Source organism: Scylla paramamosain, unplaced genomic scaffold (genome assembly GCF_035594125.1).
Source record: "Scylla paramamosain isolate STU-SP2022 unplaced genomic scaffold, ASM3559412v1 Contig76, whole genome shotgun sequence".
NCBI classification, from domain to species: Eukaryota; Metazoa; Arthropoda; class Malacostraca; order Decapoda; family Portunidae; genus Scylla; species Scylla paramamosain.
Window position 1 is genome coordinate 266461 of NW_026973741.1, and position 18540 is coordinate 285000.

The 18540-nt window shown below is 41.8% G+C and overlaps 1 protein-coding gene and 2 long non-coding RNA genes across 7 annotated transcripts in view; 2 read left to right on the forward strand and 1 right to left on the reverse strand.

Annotated features, from left to right (window-relative positions):
- Positions 1-2745: 2745 nt before the first annotated feature.
- Positions 2746-5501, forward strand: LOC135098714 (protein kinase 4-like). Its single transcript, XM_064001102.1, has 2 exons — positions 2746-3553; positions 4197-5501. The coding sequence occupies exon 2, from the start codon at positions 4877-4879 to the stop codon at positions 5267-5269; it is 393 nt and encodes a 130-aa protein (XP_063857172.1). The 5' UTR covers positions 2746-3553; positions 4197-4876; the 3' UTR covers positions 5270-5501.
- Positions 5502-5596: 95 nt separating this feature from the next.
- The window catches only part of LOC135098711 (uncharacterized), a 39052-nt gene continuing 26108 nt past the window's right edge, over positions 5597-18540 (reverse strand). Inside the window, exons 2-4 of one of the 2 annotated variants that reach the window (XR_010267296.1) lie at positions 8558-8670; positions 6402-6483; positions 5597-5998 (exon numbers count right to left, since the gene is read on the reverse strand). This is a non-coding gene — a long non-coding RNA (uncharacterized LOC135098711). Of the gene's footprint in view, positions 5999-6401; positions 6515-8557; positions 8671-18540 lie in introns of both variants that reach the window. The other variant, XR_010267295.1, reaches the window with a different exon arrangement.
- Positions 14751-18540, forward strand: part of LOC135098710 (uncharacterized) — a 98177-nt gene continuing 94387 nt past the window's right edge. The window contains exon 1 of one of the 4 annotated variants that reach the window (XR_010267292.1): positions 14751-15114. This is a non-coding gene — a long non-coding RNA (uncharacterized LOC135098710). The remainder of the gene's footprint in view (positions 15115-18540) is intronic. The other 3 variants (XR_010267294.1, XR_010267291.1, XR_010267293.1) reach the window with 3 other exon arrangements.

Consider the following 18540-nt stretch of genomic DNA (forward strand, 5'->3'; position numbering starts at 1 on the left):
TTCTTTTCTTACCGGTTTTCCTGCATTGTTTCAGCGTCCGTGCGGGAGGAGAAAAGGAAAGAAGCAATAATAATGGAAGAGTGTGGATGGGTGGAAAAAACAACAACAACAACAATAATACTGCTCTAGTTCTCGTGTCTTTGTTCGTGATCCGCTTGTTGCGCATCCGTATCGCTTATTTCTTTTTCCGCTTCTCGTAATGTCATTTGTTTCATCACATTTTCTGGTCTTTCTCCGGTTTTCTTATCATCATTTATTCGCGGTGGTGTTTCTGTATTCATCGCGTTCGTTTCGTTTTTTTTTTTTTTGCATGCTATTTTCTCTTGTTTAAACTTTTTTTTGTAACATTTTCTTTTCTTTTTCCTCTCCTTCTTGTTCTTCTTGTCGTTCTTCATTTCTTGCTCTTGTTGCTGTTGTTGTTCTTCTTCTTCATCCTCCTCCTCCTCCTCTTCTTCTTCTTCGTTATTCTCATCTGTCGTTGTCGTAATGTTCTCTCTTTACCTGTTCTTTTCTCCTTCATCATGTATTAATGTCTTGGCTGCGACGATCATTCTTTTCTTTGTTCTTCTCATCACTCTCAATGATGAACAAGAAACATCCTCTTAGGAGGGAGCTCGCCTCATAATAAAAAGCAGAACAATAAAAAAGGAAGAAAATCATGGAAGAGAAGATCAAGAGAAAGAGAAGTGAGAAGAAAATAAAATAATCTTAATACGAGGTAGTTTATGAAGTGCATCTTTGTTTTTAGATGAGATGTAATGATGACGACTATGATGATGATGATGATGATGATGACGACGGTGATAATAATAATAATAATAATAATAATAATAATAATAATAATAATAATAATAATAATAAAATAATAATGATACTGGAAATAAGTACAACAACAACAACAACAACAACAACAACAACAACAACAACAACAACAACAACAACATTGGACACAAAGACAAAATTTTCCTTTAAGCAGTAAGGAGGGAACGAGAGAGAGAGAGAGAGAGAGAGAGAGAGAGAGAGAGAGAGAGAGAGAGAGAGAGAGAGAGAGAGAGAGAGAGAGACAAACTAACATACAGACAGGGAAACTACAGTACACACCCACCCACCTACCTATCACCCACCTTCCCACACACAGTAAAAAACAGAGCAGGTACATCGACTTGATATTAAGGTTACGAAAGGATACGAGGCGAGGATCCCGAAGCCCGAAGCCAGAAGCCCGACGCGTGAGAGGAAGCACGAGTAGCGACGAGCGTGTGGCGGAAAGCCGGCGGGGGGGGGGGAAGAAGAACAGAAAAGGGAAACAAACGAGACCAGGAAACAGGGGCAGGGTTACATGACGATACCAGAGAGAGAGAGAGAGAGAGAGAGAGGCATGAAGTTATGACAGAGATTAGCTTTAATATTTTTGTTTAAGTCTGCTGCCTCAGTTCTCTTATTCTGCCGAGGATGAAACGGGAACGAGAAGGGCTGTGGGGGGAGGGAGGGAGGGAGGGAGGGAGGGAGAGGGAGGGAGGGAAGAAATACGGTAAGGGAGTAAGGGCGGGAATATAGAATGAAAGAATGAATAAATGAATGATGCATGGAGTCGAAAAGGAAGAAAGGAAAGAAAAAAACGGATGGAAAGTAGAAGTAAGACAGTAAGGAGTGATGGAGGGAAGGAAGAAAGATAAGAAAATAGGAGGGGAGGAGGCAAAGGAGATAGGAGAGGAGCACGGAGGGAAGGAGTGAAGTATGTATTGAAGGAAGGAAAAGAAAGAAAGAAGGAAAAGAACCTCAAGGAGGAAGCAGCAAAGTAAAGAGGCCAAGAAAAGGAAGAAGGGAAGGAAGGAAGGAAGGAAGGAAGGAACGAAGAAACGAAGGGAAATCATAGTAAATGCATAGTAAAATGAAGGATGACTGGTGGGAAAAGAACCTAGAGGGAGCATATATCGATAAAGTCAACATCTGGGCGGCTGGGTGGCTGGATAGACACAGATGGATGCCTCACAAACAAATACACTCCGATACCTTAAAAATGAGAACGGGGACGCTGAAGAAGGCAATGATGAAGGCACTTTTGGCTGCTGCAGAGGAGGAGAGGGAAAAAGAGAGAGGGAGAGAGAGAGAGAGAGAGAGAGGGAGTGGGAAGGAGTGCAGAAATCAGGTGTGTGTGTGGCATGCTGATGGAGGTGATGGAGGTGGTGGTGGTGGTGGTGGCGGTGAGGGAAGGAAAAAGAAGGGCAAGCAAGCGTGTATGTATGTTTGTTCTGGGTCAGTGCACCGCCGCCTTCACTGAGAGCACCTTTAGTATATACATGAGGCGGAGGGAGAGCTGCTGCTTGTGATACTGTGGTGGTGATGGTGGTGGTGGTGGTGGTGGTGGTGGTTGAAGGTGGTGTAGTGTGTGGAAGTTGAGAATGAAGTAAGTATGAGCGGGGGATGAGTGAGAAAGTTAACCGAGAGAGAGAGAGAGAGAGAGAGAGAGAGAGAGAGAGAGAGAGAGAGAGAGAGAGAGAGAGAGAGAGAGAGAGAAAGAGTAAAAAAGGTAATAGCGTCGCAAGTGACACCTGGTAACCACAATTAGGAGAGAGCGGTACTTCTCCCACCCAGAATTTGCTTGGAGCGGGGATCGAACTTGCAACCTTTCAACAGCCACGCACGTACCATAAAGCCAACTCCCGTGAGAGAGAGAGAGAGAGAGAGAGAGAGAGAGAGAGAGAGAGAGGGGGAAAAAGAGCTGAAATGTGAGAAAATTTGTCGAAACGAGTGGCCCCCAGCTGGGTTGAGGAGGAGGGTGAGTGGAAGTAAAGGAGAGGAGTACGGGAAGGCAAAGGGCGGGTGTGGTAAAGGCATGGAGAGTGAACGTGTGAGACTAAGGTGCAATGGTAGGCTGGGAAAAACATTAAACCACGACTGTAAAGGTGGAAGGAATGCAGGTGTGAGTGTGTGTGTGTGTGTGTGTGTGTGTGTGTGTGTGTGGTGGGGGGATACTGGAAGGAGGGAGAATGCTCGTATAAAGGTGAAAATGGAGGGAGCAGCAAATAGTTAAGGATGGGGGTGAACGTGTGAGACTGTGGGCCCATTCATTAAACATTCATTAAACATTAGGGTTACTGGCCCGCAATCCGAATCCCCAACGTCGGGCATCCTACTACGAAACTGGCGCGCTGATTTTTTAAACAGAAAACGGCAACCCGACGTTCGTACGAGGTTATCGGAAGAGTTGGCAGCCTTTGCTCCCGATATTGGTAGACCTGAGCACATATAAACAAATCCACGTGCTACCTTTACTTCGCCCACAGCTTCGCCGCTATCATGAGTGTGCCTGCCTCTTCTGTTCTCCTCCTCTCTCCACAGAAAAAGCTGTCGCACTCACAAATGCTCAACGCCAGAGACTGTCTGAGGTGATAACTTCAAAGAAAATCCTGTTGGATCATTCTACAGACTTCAACGGGATAAGAAAAAAACAGAAAGCTTGGGAGGAAGTAGCTGCTGAATTCAACCTCAGCTACCCTGCTGAACGTCCCAGGACAGTAACCCAGCTCAAACGGGCTTGGGAGTACATACGGTAAGTGGATGTAAATATTCTGTATATTTTGTGTATAGCAGGTGAATTTTTGTGTTTAGCAGAGCAATAACATATTGCATCATGCTGCATCCGTAAGGGCAAGCTGAGTGTATCTCATTAATTAAATTAACACTCAGGTTTACCTCTCACAAAGGGAGTGTGTTTATCTTGCTGATCTAAATTGGGTTTTTAGCTTGCTGGTGTACTGTAAAGGGGTGTTTTTCAGCTTGCTGGTCTAGAAGGGGTGTTCTAAGCTTCCTGGTCTAAGGGGGTGTTTTTAGCTTGCTGATCTAAAGGGGGTGTTTTAAGCTTGCTGGTCTAAGGGGGGTGTTTTTAGCTTGCTGGTATCTCACAAGTAGCATATACCATTTCTTACCTGCCCTTTATATGATTAATGGATTATTAATATTTTTTTCTTTAGCAAATATTTAAGAAAAGCTCCATGGTAAACAGCAATATTAGGTTAAGTTCAGGTTAGGTTCAGGTTAGTTTTTTACTTGGAAATATAAGAAATGGAATTAAGAAATAAAGTACACAGACAATAAATGAATATTATTATATTTGTCCAAATCATTCCTAACTGAAGATTCTGTACAGCACTACTGGCATTGTTTAGTAATCTACATTATGTTCATGCTTACAGAGTGAAGAAGAATCACAAGAAATTTCTTCATGAGTCCTTCAAGACTGGTGGAGGGCCATCACCAAAACCAGTCACAGATGACTTCTTGGCTGTTGCAACAGATGCACTGGCTGTGGAGCTGCAATTTGCAGACAACCAGCTAGATGGTTTAGTACCCATAGTCATAAGAGAAGAGGAAGTGGGTCTGTATTTTGGCTTTCTTTTCTGTTAGTCTTTAATCATATACACAATCTTACTTATTGCCTTCATTTTTCATACTATTTCTTTCCCCATTTGTTATTATTATTTTTTTTTTTGGACAGTAGGCTGCCCTGGGCAACTGTGAAATTATCATGAATACGTTGTTTTTTGGATATGTTCATGCATTGTCATATAATTCTGTTTCATTCAGTAAATTTACAGTTACTAGAAATTTAGGAAATACACAACATGTAGTGCGCAATAGCGTTGATAGTAAAATTAACGTTAATGGCCATGGACATCAATGTTAAAAGGGGAGTTAAAGTTAGGTTAGGTTCAGCTAGGTTGGTATAGGTTAGGTTAGGTTAGATTAGCATATTTTCATTTGTGTGCACTGGTAGTGATTGATGCATCATAAACATCTTTGTAAAAATTTTGTTTCCTGTTTTAACATTAACTTCTCATCTAGCAGAAATAATTGACGACGACATGCTTCCTGCATGTACAATAGCAGCAGGACCATCGACAACACCAGCAGCAGGACCAGCAACAGCACCAGCAGCAGGACCAGCAACAGCACCAGCAGCAGGACCAGTGACAGCACCACCACCAGGACCAGCAACAGCACCAGCAGCAGGACCAGCAACAGCACCACCACCAGGGACCAGCGACAGCACCACCACCAGGACCAGCTTCAGCACCACCAACAGTTACAGCAACAGCACCAGCAATGGCACCAGCAACACCACCAGCAGGGCCAGCAACAGCACCAGGAGGAACATCACAAACTGGACCCTCCACCCGTAGAGGCCGAAAGAGACCCCTACGCAGTGAGAGGGAGGAATGTTTCCGCGCTATTCGAGAAGGTGCAGAGACCTTCAATGACGACTTGAAAGTGTCATTGCAAAACTTCTCTGCTCTATGTGAGAAGCTTGGCAATCAAGCTGAAGTGGCAGCAAATGCATTTGCTCAGGCAATGCAAACATCAACAAATGCATTTGTTCAGACTATGCATAATGTTGATAGCACTATGGAACAAGTACGCAAGTACTACAGCCCAGCTTCTGGGAGACCCAGCAGTCTGTAAGTATCCTGTGTGTGTGTGTGTGTGTGTGTGTGTGTGTGTGTGTGTGTATCTGTGTGTGTGTGTGTGTGTGTGTGTGTGTGTGTGTGTGTGTGTGTGTTGTATATTTGAGTGAAAATAAATAAAAAAACAAACAAATCTTGACCTCCATTTATTTTCATGACCTACACATTGAGGGTTCATATATGATTATATATAACATTTCTTTCATGTCTTGTCCTTCACAGGAAAATATATAATTACATCCTACATGGTACTTGTATCTTGTATTGAGTCACATAACAATGTATCAAATGACAGATGCAATAGAGTTTAAGATTGAACTGATATGCATCACAATTTTGGGATAGAGGAAAGCACTTCCACTTGGCCAAGAAGGGGTGTGAATGCACTCCTTTGACAGCCGGTACCTCCGAATGAACTCATCCTCAGAGTAGGCAGCAAAAGGGTTTTGGTGATCCTTGACCAGTCTCCTTGGTAATCTTGCTTTATCAGCTCGATCAGCATGTTGAAGGTGCACAAGAGCAAGAATGCCAGCCTAAAAAGAAATTCATCTTCTTAAGTCCTCCCTCACAAAAAATACTAGCAAAATTAATGTTATCAATAATATTATCAATAACAATGCCATAATATGAAATGTCAACATATATGGGAAGCAGAGCTAAAGCCTGCTGGCCTGAACAGCTCACTGGCTGTCTGGCTAGCTGGCGGCTGTCAGAGACCTGCTCCATCACAATAACAATAAATTAACCTGCGTTGAGATGGCTAAACTAATCAAAACAAAGTTAATTCACCAAAACAACAAAGTTAATAATACCGAAAACAACTTGACCCACAGCTATCCTGCAGCTGTTCTGCAAGCTTTTCTAACGACAAACAGCTTCCACACATATTATTTGGGCTCTGCATGTAATATTGACAAGTAATAGTGCTATACATACCATGGTTGAAGCTCCAGGAAGGTGTAGAGGTGTTGGTAAGAAGTGAAGACAGGCTAGAAGCTTGCGCCACGACAACAGGCCCCTAGGCATACGTCACGTCCAAACACCAAGTTCTTTTAAAAAGTTTAAGTACTGACAAAAAATATTGTATTCGTGTAATAATATGTTTAACCTGCATTATTACGTATTTCCATACAATCATAACACATTTCTGCTATGAATGAGAGGATAATACATTCTCAAGCAAAATTCGTAGGTGCTTTCGGAGGGTGTCAGGCTCCCGAAAGATTTCTCTCCGAACGTGTCAATATTTTTTTGGATTCAGACGCAGACGCCCGACATTTCGGGCTCCAGGGAGTGTTTAATAAATCGACTTCACCGGATTCGGAATGCGGGCCCACTAACCCTAATGTTTAATAAATGGGCCCACAGGGCCCATTTATTAAACATTATTGTTATTAAACATGTGTGTGTGTGTGTGTGTGTGTGTGTGTGTGTGTGTGTGTGTGTGGAGGTGAGGTGTTGAGCAGTGTAGTGTGCTGAAGGATGCAGGGAGACGCGAGGTTTGGCAGGCAGGGTGTAACATCAAATTAAAAAAAAAGGTTACACACACACACACACACACACACACACACACACGACTAAAACTCCACTATTGATAATATAGTTTTAACGCTGACAATTCTACTACTATTACTACTACTACTACTACTACTACTACTACTACTACTACTACTACTACTTCTTCCTCTCCTTCTTCTTCTTCTTCCTCTTCTTCTTCTTCTTCTTCTTCTTCTTCTTCTTCTTCTTCTTCTTTTTCTTTTCATTCTCCTTCTTCTCCTCTCCATTTTATCATCATCGCATTATCATCATCATTATAATCATCATCAATCACAATTATCATTATAAGAACAAAAGGAACCAATGCACCATTATATATATACATAAGAGCATACGTAATCATGTAAATACGAAATTATTTAAGCTCTTATATACTTGTATATACTTGAACAGCCTGGTTACTACAATAAGAATGGTGCAATCAGGTATAACACGAACGCAACTGATAATTCTGGACCTTGTAGTCAAAACACGCCAATAAAACTTACGAGCAAAAATATTAGAAGTTACGAGCGCACCGAGGGTAATCTCACATACATAATTACTGCCCCCTTCAGGAGTACATAGCGTTCTGAGAGGGGAGGGATTTCTTCTCCGACTAAAGACAATGGCTCGAGCTGGCACAAAAAATCTAGTCTCTGTGACGTGAGTCGAGGTGAGGTGTGTGAAATGATGAAGCCCTACAGTAAGTAAACCTTGCCTAGCGCAGAAAGGTGGAGGTTATACATGGGCCGCCACGTGTAGGTCTGATGGCTTCTTGCTGCTCCCTCTATTTTCCTAACGCTCTTATGACAGTGTAGTAAATCAGAGAGTGTGTTGTTAGTTAAGGTGTAGAGACGTCACCATGCAGGACCTCCTCACCATGACTTTACCATGAAGTTAACTCGAGAGAGAGAGAGAGAGAGAGGAGAGAGAGAGAGAGAGAGAGAGAGAGAGAGAGAGAGAGAGAGAGAGAGAGAGGAGAGAGAGAGAGAGAGAGAGAAGCATAACCGATCCACAGAGATGAAGCTTGAGTGACCAGTATGACGGTGAAGTGATGGAGAGAGCCATGTTTGAGTCCCGGTAATGCCTGTCTCATTTTCGCCACCTCCCCGACCTTAATTCACCTTAATGTAACGCATCCAGGGCTGGGGCGGTGCTTGTGGTGAGAGCAGCACGTGGGAGGCAGGGTAACATGTACAGCCATGGTCAATATCAAACAACATGCTGGATTCCTTTCCCCTCCCTCATTCTGTGCTTACCTTCTCCCCTCAGTCTGAAGTCACCGGGTTAGCTGGGAATCAATTTGTCATAATTTTTTTTCCTATGAGGAGGCTCAGTAGATCAGAACTTTTAAGATTGAGAAAGTCGTTTCTTTGCATTGTGTTTAGCTTTTTTACCCTCAATCTAAAGTCCTGCAGTTTATTGAGAATCTATGTATTTCCAATTTTTTTTTGTGAGCAGATTGTCAGCAGGTCACAAAAGCTAAGATTGAGAGAGAACACAAAACACAGTGAAGGTGAGGATAGGTTGCTTCACTTATATAATCACATTACCTTCCAGTCCGAGGTGGCTAAATGTAGCAGTTTTAAAGGTGCTGTCCACGTTATCAGTGTTGAGGGTGTTGAGAATCATCAGCCCTATAGTGCGTGTGAGGGAGGGTCTCGTTCTGACGGGGGAAAGGTGAGGCCAATGAATAAAGGTCATAGAGCTGGAATGGAGGTGAGGAGCGGAAAATGCCATCTGGATAAAGAGAGAAGAGAGAGAAGAGCTCGTTTAAGACACATATATATAAATGTTTCGCAATGTGGATCGCTTAAGTCACGTTGCTGACGAGTCGTGAGAAAAGCTACATGTTAGAATAAAGGAAATACACACAACAAATCTAAACTACATGATGAAAAGTTACATGTCAGAATTATGATGAGACTTTTCTATCTTATATCATGAAAAAGCTAAACTATATCATGAAATATGTATGTCAGAATTAGATCATGTCAGAATTAAAAAGACCATTCAAAACCTTCTTTAAATTACGTGTATCATGAATGTACTGCTCGTGGGCAATTTTCACATCCCCGTGCGTTAGTTCTCACAAGCTTTGATTCATTTTCATGCCCTGCCATCCTGTGAATAGCTCTTGTTAAACCTTCATTTCCGTCACCCCTGGATCATAGTCACTTATGTAATTTAGCTAAATGTCACATCAGGATTATTTTCCTATTCGTTGCACTGTTACCTTGAATAATAACAGCAACAATAAAAAAAAAAGCAACAGCAACAACTACAATAATTATAATAGCAATAACAATATCAATAACAACAATACCGTCTACCTCAGCCTACTTGGAGGGGTCGAGCACGCGTGGCCGATGACAGGCACGTCCCCGAGACACATGAGCGCCTCTCCGGAGCACCTGGCAACACTCGGGAGGGTGATGCCCATTCCCGGCCCTTGTCACCATCACGGCAGATATGAAGGGTGTGTGTTATTGCCGCTCCGTAAACAGGTGGTGCAAGATGACACCAGCGGCACAATACCATCAGTGAAAGACCGATGACCGCCCCAAGCCAGCCAGCCATGACCCCATTCAGTCGTAACATCAATCACGTGAAATGGATTAATCTCGCGTCCCATCGCCCTTAATAGTCTGCATAGGTGGCTAGATCGTCAGTCAAGAAGGGGATAACACACACACACACACACACACACACACACACACACAGTACATTTATCGCTTTGCTGGCACTTGGTTGACATTCGCTGTCGACTATTTGCTGCACAGAATCCGAAATGGTTCCCAAGAAGCGTTCCAGATACACACACACACACACACACACACACACACACACACACACACACACACACACACACACACACACACACACACACACACACACACACACACACACACACACACACACACCTGTTGTTGTTGTTGTTGTTGTTGGTGCTGTTGTTGCTACGTATGATGGATTTCCTATTATGATCTTTACTCGGTAACCTCTGTTTGTTTGAGTGTCAGTCTAGTGGTTATATTATTGTTATTATTATTACTATATTATTATTATTATTATTATTATTATTATTGCTGTTGTTATTGTTGTTGCTGTTGTTAATGTTACTGTTGTTGTTGTTGTTGTTGTTGTAGTTATCAACATTACTGTTATTATTATTGTTATTATTACCATCATCATTATCATTATCATTATTATTATTTTCATTGTTGACAGTACCACTACTATCACTACTACTACTACTACTACTACTACTACTACTGCTGTTGCCATTATCATCGCCATCACTTCAAGAGAGGTCTGCATAGAGCACCGCGATGTGGCAGCCTGGGATAGCTGTGTTTAAGTCTTCCCAAAGCTCGGGTGACCAGTGAGTGTTACGAGCCAATGGTGAGATCGACATGTCATCTTAACTGCACCCTTGACACGTGCAGCCTGTTCAGTGACGCACGGGGTAGGTGAGTGACTGAGGCCATTCATTTATGTCATAGCGGTAATCATTGGGTTTATTGTTTAATCCTCACTAAGCCTTTCCCACGACACACCTTGCGTTACCATCACTTCTCCGCTACATTAAGTTTCAGTTTTAATGAAAGAATTCGTCGATCTTCAGGGAAACTGCAAAGGTTTAAATAGATTAATGGATAAGGATGAGAGGTGGAAAAAGGCAGGGATGTTTCATGCAGGGACTGCCACGTGTAAGCCAGATGGATTTTTGCAGTTTTATTTTCTTAGTATTTTCTTACGTTCTTACCTATATGTAGCTAGGTAGCTCGGCTCACACAGTAATAATTGACAAGGACGTGATCAATCATTCATTACTGACAAAAAAAAAAAAAGCTTCCTCTTTTCGGTTCATCTAATCTGCAACAGACTTCATGACTTTTTAAACACGACGCCCACAGGCCACAGAAGCTAAAATGGCATGAGATTCTTCTTCTTCTTTTTTTTTTTTTTCAGAATATGATTGACGTTTGCTTGCGAACTGGTATATACTGGCGCTGCTTGACCATTGTAAGTCTGTTCTGTGACTTTTTTTTTATTTTGTTTTGCCGAAAGCTTTATTAATTTCCTGTTCATTTCCATAACGGTCAACCAAAAAAATAAGTCCCTTATTTCGTCTTGTTCTTTACTCTCATGGTATTTTAAATGTCCTTTGACCAATTACCTGTGCGCATTGTCAGCCCTCGTGAAATTGCTATTCTTTAATTAATCGATTATTACCTTCACTACCTACAAAATATACACCGTAGAAAAATATCTGTCTTTAGCCACACAGACTTACCAGCACTGAGAAGACCCGCCACCGCCATTGCCACTTGTTTTGTCTACGAGCATGCTAGGCGCTGGGCACTATGAATTGATGTGTAGTGGGTTGAGATTGAGAGATCGCATATTACCAAAGCATCCATCTTTTCACACGGGCCCAGGTCAGTAAGGGGACCAAGACTCCTCACCACGGCAGTAAAAGTCTATGAGGTCACCTGATTTATAATTTATGGGTTGAAAAGTTTATATAAAAAGCATGAAATGTCGTGCGCAAGCAATTAAGATAGGGAGAAAATTTTGCTGATAGTCTTGAAAGAAAAGGCGAAGGGGAGGAGGAGAAGAAGAAGAAGAAGAAGAAGGAAAAAATCTTATAAAAGAAAAACTGAGGCATTTCCATTTCTCCATTTTCGACAAATTTTTTAGTTTATTTCAATGTACTTCCCGAGTCGAAAACTTTCCGCGTCCCTTCCTCCCGCGACACATATATGTCAGTTTTAATACTAATGCGTAAGCTGACCACAAACTTATTCTTTCATGTGTTTCCTGGCAATCTGTGGTGCAGCAAGTCATGCTTCACTTAGATGCCATCCTTCCCTTTCAACTTTAACTTTCTTCAAGAAGTAATTCTTGTCACCTTAGAATCTAAGCGGCTCTTTCTTGGTTCATCAAGCTCAACAACGTTACCTAGTCTTCCTTTTCTTTAAGACTCTGCAGCTCTTATCCTGCACAAATAAGCGTGGAGGTCGCTGGTCGCTTTGACAGCGTGAAAGCAGACATAAGATCTGCAATGAGTGAAGAAGCAAAGGCGATTACGGAGAGTGGTGGTGGGCAGACTGCTGTGGGCGTGCTGGATTGATCTGGCCAGTGTTTTAACATTTCAAGATATATCAATATATATCAGTCTTTGCGCAGTGTTGAGGATATGTATGAACCCGGGAACCTTGACAAAAGACCATAATTTTCTATGCCACTATGATATCCGGTTACTGAGGTGTAATAGATAAGGAATAGATAAGAACAGGTAAGGAAAAACGGACTGAATATGACCAATTTCCATTTATAAAAAATGCAGGAAATTTTCTCCAGCACGTTACAAGCAATTGTGAACAAGGAACACATGAATATACTTGTACGTATGTATGTTATACACGAAATGCAATATTTCTTTCTTTCATACAAGCAGAACGAGGGCAGTGAGTTTAACGACGCGGAAAATACACGAAGACAAGAATCTATTCTAACGAGGTGAGTACGTGCCCTGCGTCTGTGTCTGGCAGCCGTAACGCGGAGGCTAAACTTAAAACAGTGATGAACCTTAGGGCAGATGTTCCGAGGCAGGGTTCGGCCAGAATGTAGGCAAAACTCGGTCAGCGTGAACATCGATGAAGCTGCTCCTCCTTTTACGTGACTGACGACTTTTTATGAGTGAAGGCCACGAAACACTCCACCTTTGGAAAAAGCGCTGCTTGCACCAACCAAATTTCGCAGTAACAAAAAACCTAGTCAGGAGCGTTAACAGATGCTAGTAATATTTAAAAAAATATTTCTTATGCAGCTTTTAACGTGTCCTCGAGACCAGATGTGAATTAGTTAGAATTAGTCGAGGAGGCAAGCGTGACATATACAGTACATACGAGTTTATATTTTAAACGCTGTCTATCAATAAGATGTCGTAAACTCCACTGAGCTGTTCCACCCTGACGATCAGGGTAAGCGCGCACTTACGGCGATCTGTTGTCTTTGCATATAGCACAGGTTTGTACTTCTCATGCTCTCTCTGTCTATCTGGCTGTGTCTTCCCCCCCTTCCCCCTCTCTCTCTCTCTCTCTCTCTTGATTCAGTATCTTTGTTACCCTCAAAGAGTTATTGACATACAGGAAGACATGCGTGTTTTTTTATATATATTTGTTTTGTAAATAAAAAAAAATCATTGAAGCAACATATACTGATAACCTTTTTTTTTTTTTTTCCAGCATGCTGTAAGCGATCTACAAAAAACGAGAAATCTTTTTATAGCCAACATTCATATGCTTATAAACGTAAATTTTCCCATAAAACTACAATTTATAAAATTTCTACTCTGTGGTACACACACACACACACACACACACACACACATACACACATACACACACACACACACACACACACACACACACACACACTTACACACACACACACACACACAGAGAGAGAGAGAGAGGGAGAGGGAGAGGACACACACACACACACACACACACACACACACACACACACACACACACACACACACACACACACACACACACACACAGAGAGAGAGAGAGAGAGAGAGAGAGAGAGAGAGAGAGAGAGAGAGAGAGAGAGAGAGAGAGAGAGAGAGAGAGAGAGAGAGAGAGAGAGAGAGAGAGAGAGAGATTGCAATTTTATTTGCTTGGTTTAGAAACGGAGTGTGGTGGTAGTGGATTTCTCAAATGCCATTCGCTGGATTCTTGGCTAATTCATTGCGTGCCACAGAATATTTTCGATAATCATGCACCACTGGAGGCGTTGTGAGGAAGGACAACATTACACATCATTGAAAAAGCGAGAAAACTTCTTGGTAAGAATCCAACAATAGAAGAAAATAATGTTTTCATTTTTATGTTTCTTGAAGACCTGACAGTCTTTGTTTTCCTTTTCATTGGAACTGAAACAAAGCAAAGTTAACTATGTCTCCCTCACGAAAACAAAACCAAAACTTATTCTATTGCGCAAGACGCAGAAGGCATCCCGCTTTTTAAGATCAAGATCTAGATTAAGCCAAACTTGTCTACATTCTGAAAGGCCGTTATCGTTGTATAGAGACACGCAATATGCATCGGTAGGTTTTTGCAGGGATGAAAAATTGGCCACACTTGGTTGAAAGTAGTTTTGTATCGCATCAAATCAAATCTTGAAATTAGCGCGCGCTGGTCGGTGTCTGAGTGGGAGTGCAGGATCAATGTATTCTCTTCTTACATTTTTGCTCAGAGGGTTTTCAAGTATTTCAGTGAAATATGAAGGTACTTGGCCTCAAGTCCCATCATATAAACATAAGATATTCACTGTAACTTATCATTTACTTGAGAAAATTACTTCTTTTGCCAGTGTTGGTGCTGGTCACTTCTTATAACTCCCTTACAGTAGTGACAACAATGTTATACCGTATGTGTGTGTGTGTGTGTGTGTGTGTGTGTGTGTGTGTGTGTGTTGTATCGCTCACCCCCTACCCCTGACATATTTGAATTCCTGCTGTGGTAACTGTCAGATAAACAATGGTAGCGTTGTTTTTTCCCTCTAGTGGTTTGCCGGCAAATACGTGGATGGGCAACGCTGGCGGTGGCGTAGCACAGGTTACTGCTAATAGGTGCGGGTCAGGAGAGCAATGCCGTTTGGATGGCGCGGTACAGGCGTGGGGAGAAAGATTTTGAGTATACCTTGTAACGTTGGCAGGGTGTAGGAGCGGCGTGAGCGGGGCGTGGATCAGGTGGGGGCCGTGGCCGCAAGGAAGGACAGTAGTGTGGCAGAACTAGGGAGGGGAGGACGTGCGCGCGAGCAACAGAGCAACAGTTTCCAGGCGCTGCTGCAGCCTGTAGCGCGTACTGTCTGCCAACTTTCAACCGTCTCACTTTCTGCTAAGTACTGTTGCTTGACCTCCGTGTGATGAAGTGACCGTGGTGATGAAAAATGAAAGTACGAGCGTGATTTGATAATAGGAGAACTAGTGTAAGTAGAAATAATAATGATGGGTGAGGTGGTGTAAGTACTCAGTGTTGGGAACTACTATGATGAAGCACCTGTCGGATACACCTGTGCTGCGCCTCAGGTCAGTGCCGTCCTTTACCTCTCCCTTAGTGTTGCTGTCACTCAGGTTTCTCATAACAGTATAAGAACACAAGCACACTACCATAGCAGCTCTTTGGACATAAGTAATGGCACCTTCTCTCATGCACATCCATAAACCTGTCCTGCCTGCTCTTAAACTTTTCTGTCATACATACACTAACTACATAGCGGATTTTTCTGCTTAGTTTCTTCACTCTCTCTCTCCCATTAGTGAAAAAAAAAATCTACTTATTTCTTTCTTTATTAACCACCTCGGGAATCGATTATCACGGTCAGAACCTCAACAATTATTTTTTAAGTCTTTTTAAAATTTTACACGAATTCAAGGACTTTAATCAACGGGTGGCGCCGGATTGTCTTTCTCAGGAGTGCAGATCGAGGTGTTGAAACTCATACACGTGCAGTAAATACGATCAATATTATTATGACTCTAGGCAGCAATGGACCGTTTTCCAGCTCTGAGGTCCAGGCTTGCTAGTTCTCCCAAGTCTCTTTCGCAATGTCAACTAGCGTGATTAGTGTCATTAATTATTACATACTGAGGGGAGTTTTCTCTGACAGACAGCACACTGCACGTACTCTTACTAACCTGGGCCTGCCACTTCGCTCACAACTCACAGTCTGCTGAGATCATCTTACAAAACCTCAGCATCACGAACAAATCCAATTAGCAGACCTACTTTTTTAGTGTCGCGAGCAAATTAGCCAATTTACATACTTATTCCTCAATTTACATAATTAATGCGTATAATGAATAGTATAATACGGAACTTTGGGAGCGACTCTTGTAATAGAACGCCATTTTGATTTTTCATTAAGTTGGAACTTTTTCTTGCTTTATACACCAAAATTTAGGTCATTCAATTGCGTAACTAAACTCTGAGGAGCCCTGCTTGTGGTCCAACGCCATTTTTATTTATTTATTTTATTTATTTTTTGTTATTAAGTTGGTATTTGCTCCCTGGACTAAGCCACGCCCTAATCCCAGCCAAGACATTGCGCTCTATTAAGTGAACTTTTATTCTTCCTGGAGCCCTCTAATGAGGTACTCCGTCAAGCGCTTTATTATAATCAACGTATATTATAATTTTCGTCGTTATCTTCCGCCTCGTTTTATCTCGTGAGGAAAGACAAAATAACAGTGGCGTGGTGCTCTTGCTGGTGTTACTCCAGATATATATGCCCGCCTCACTGCCAGAACAAACTATTTTTTTTTTCTGTTGATTAGCGTTGTGTGCTTCATTGCTATGTTAATATGAGCCATTAACTTTGCAATCATTGTTGTGTTTTTTTTTTTTGGAGAATCAATTAGGGGGATTAACGTCGGAATTTTGTTAGGCTCTGCGGAATTTTGTTAGGCTCTGTAGAGAGAGAGAGAGAGAGAGAGAGAGAGAGAGAGAGAGAGAGAGAGAGAGAGAGAGAGAGAGAGAGAGAGAGAGAGAGAGAAACTCTTGCAGTGATAATGGAATATATAATAATGAAATACGTTTTGTTTTCCTTACTAGAAATAAAAATAATAGCCAACAAGATAGCAGCAATTATGAAAAAAAAGGTATTTGCTGAATCTATCCTGTAAATTATGAACAAGTATTAATGCTATAATTAGTTGAGACATTTTACTGATAATCGATAAAAGTTTAACATGCAACTTAATTAACTATCTATTTTCCTCCTTAACGCTACCTAACATGTTTGTCTGTTAACAATAGTGGCTCCCAAATTGACATGCTCGTACTCTTAACATATACATGTGAGATAATCGCTGATCATTCTGTTAATTATCATTATCAATAAACAAGTGAGCTGTGTGATCGTAATGAAAGTGTGATGGATCCAGTTATCAACAAATAGTTAAAAAAAATATATATATATGGTAGCAGGAGGCGCGTGTGTGCAATCATGATCTGGAAGATGGGACGTAGCCTGTGAAATATGGAAATTCCTGGTCTATAGAATCTAAGTAGCTTTCTAGTAACCGCCAACTCAAAATATGTTGAAAGAAAGATGCCTAAGGACGTGAAAATATTGTCGTACGTGAAGGAAATCCCTTACCTTTCTCTTTGTTCTCCTTGAATAAGTAATCAGCATCTTGCATCAGAGTGTGGCTCTGTCGTGTACACAGTGACAAAAGTATTCATTCTCAGTTTTGCTTGTGTTTTCAGCATAGTTTGTTAACTCGCTATCATCTCTCTTCAAAGGCCCATTCAGTCCCTGCCTTCCGTTCCGTACAAATGAAAGAACAATTTTGCCTCAAATTTCCCCTCCCTTGCCACCCTAATCTCGTAATTCTTTTTCGCCCTCCACATATTTTCCATACTGTTCTCACTAATTCAATATAACCATCCACGAGATCTGCTCCCCCACGTTTTAATCTGCTCCAAATTTCCTGCTTCATTCCCGTTTCCCGCATTAACCTGTCCCTCATCCTGGCATCTTGCATCAATCGTCCTGCGGAATGTGAAGTGATGCTTATGGTTTTTTGTCCCTTAGTAACTTTTTGATCAAACTTTGTGTATTGACTTTCCCACACTGACCTCTCGACCTACTTGTGATACTTTGACCCTTGCGGCGCCTCTAAACCTTGGCTTACTGTGACTTGGCTTCACCTCTTTAACCCTTTCGCTGTTATTCGCCTCATTTTTTCCTGTCACTAACCACTCTGAGATATTTTTTTACCTACGTACACCTTCAAATATTATACCGATTACAAACTGCACGATCTATTCTCTTTTATTCCCTTCTTTCTGTACATACTTATAAAGATTTCATTTTTTTTAGAGCTGTGCATTATTGGTTATCACTGTGAAAGGGTTAACTGAGTGTTTGGTCCTTCAAGGAATCACACCATTCTATAAAAAATTGATCTACTTGTCCTCCTTTCTTTATTTAAATGGCAAAGTAATCGTTGTTAACACCACGTCTGTTCCTGCTGCCTTTGGTTCATGGTTACTTGCTTATGAAGTTATCATTAACAAAAGAAAGGAAATGTCTGGTTGTTGCTCACACACGACATTGGTGTGGTCAATATTGTTATAATCCGAGGTTCCTCTAATGCAGACCTTGCCACACGGACACCTTAATTACCTGTTGCCCTGAAAGAATACTCTCTCCCTGCTGAGATTACAGACATGTTTGGAATGTTGGTAACTATTCTCTCCTCCATCACCATGTCAAGTAATGAGAGACTGCGGTCAGTGGGAGCTCAAGTGTCGAGTGTCGTGATTGCCACTGCGCTGTGCGTGGCGAAATGTTTATTGGTTTGTGCAGTTATGAAGTATCGTGTGGATTATACTGGGGACTTGAAACGGAATGGTTAATTTGAAAATGAAGACATTACAAACTAGAAATACATGAAAATAATATCAGAGCGTTAATAAGGAAAGTGGCGTTACACCAGCAAGCAAGT

Excerpts from the sequence above, each read along its gene's own strand:
- LOC135098714 (XM_064001102.1), top strand. The coding sequence starts at position 4,877 with ATGTACAATAGCAGCAGGACCATCGACAACACCAGCAGCAGGACCAGC.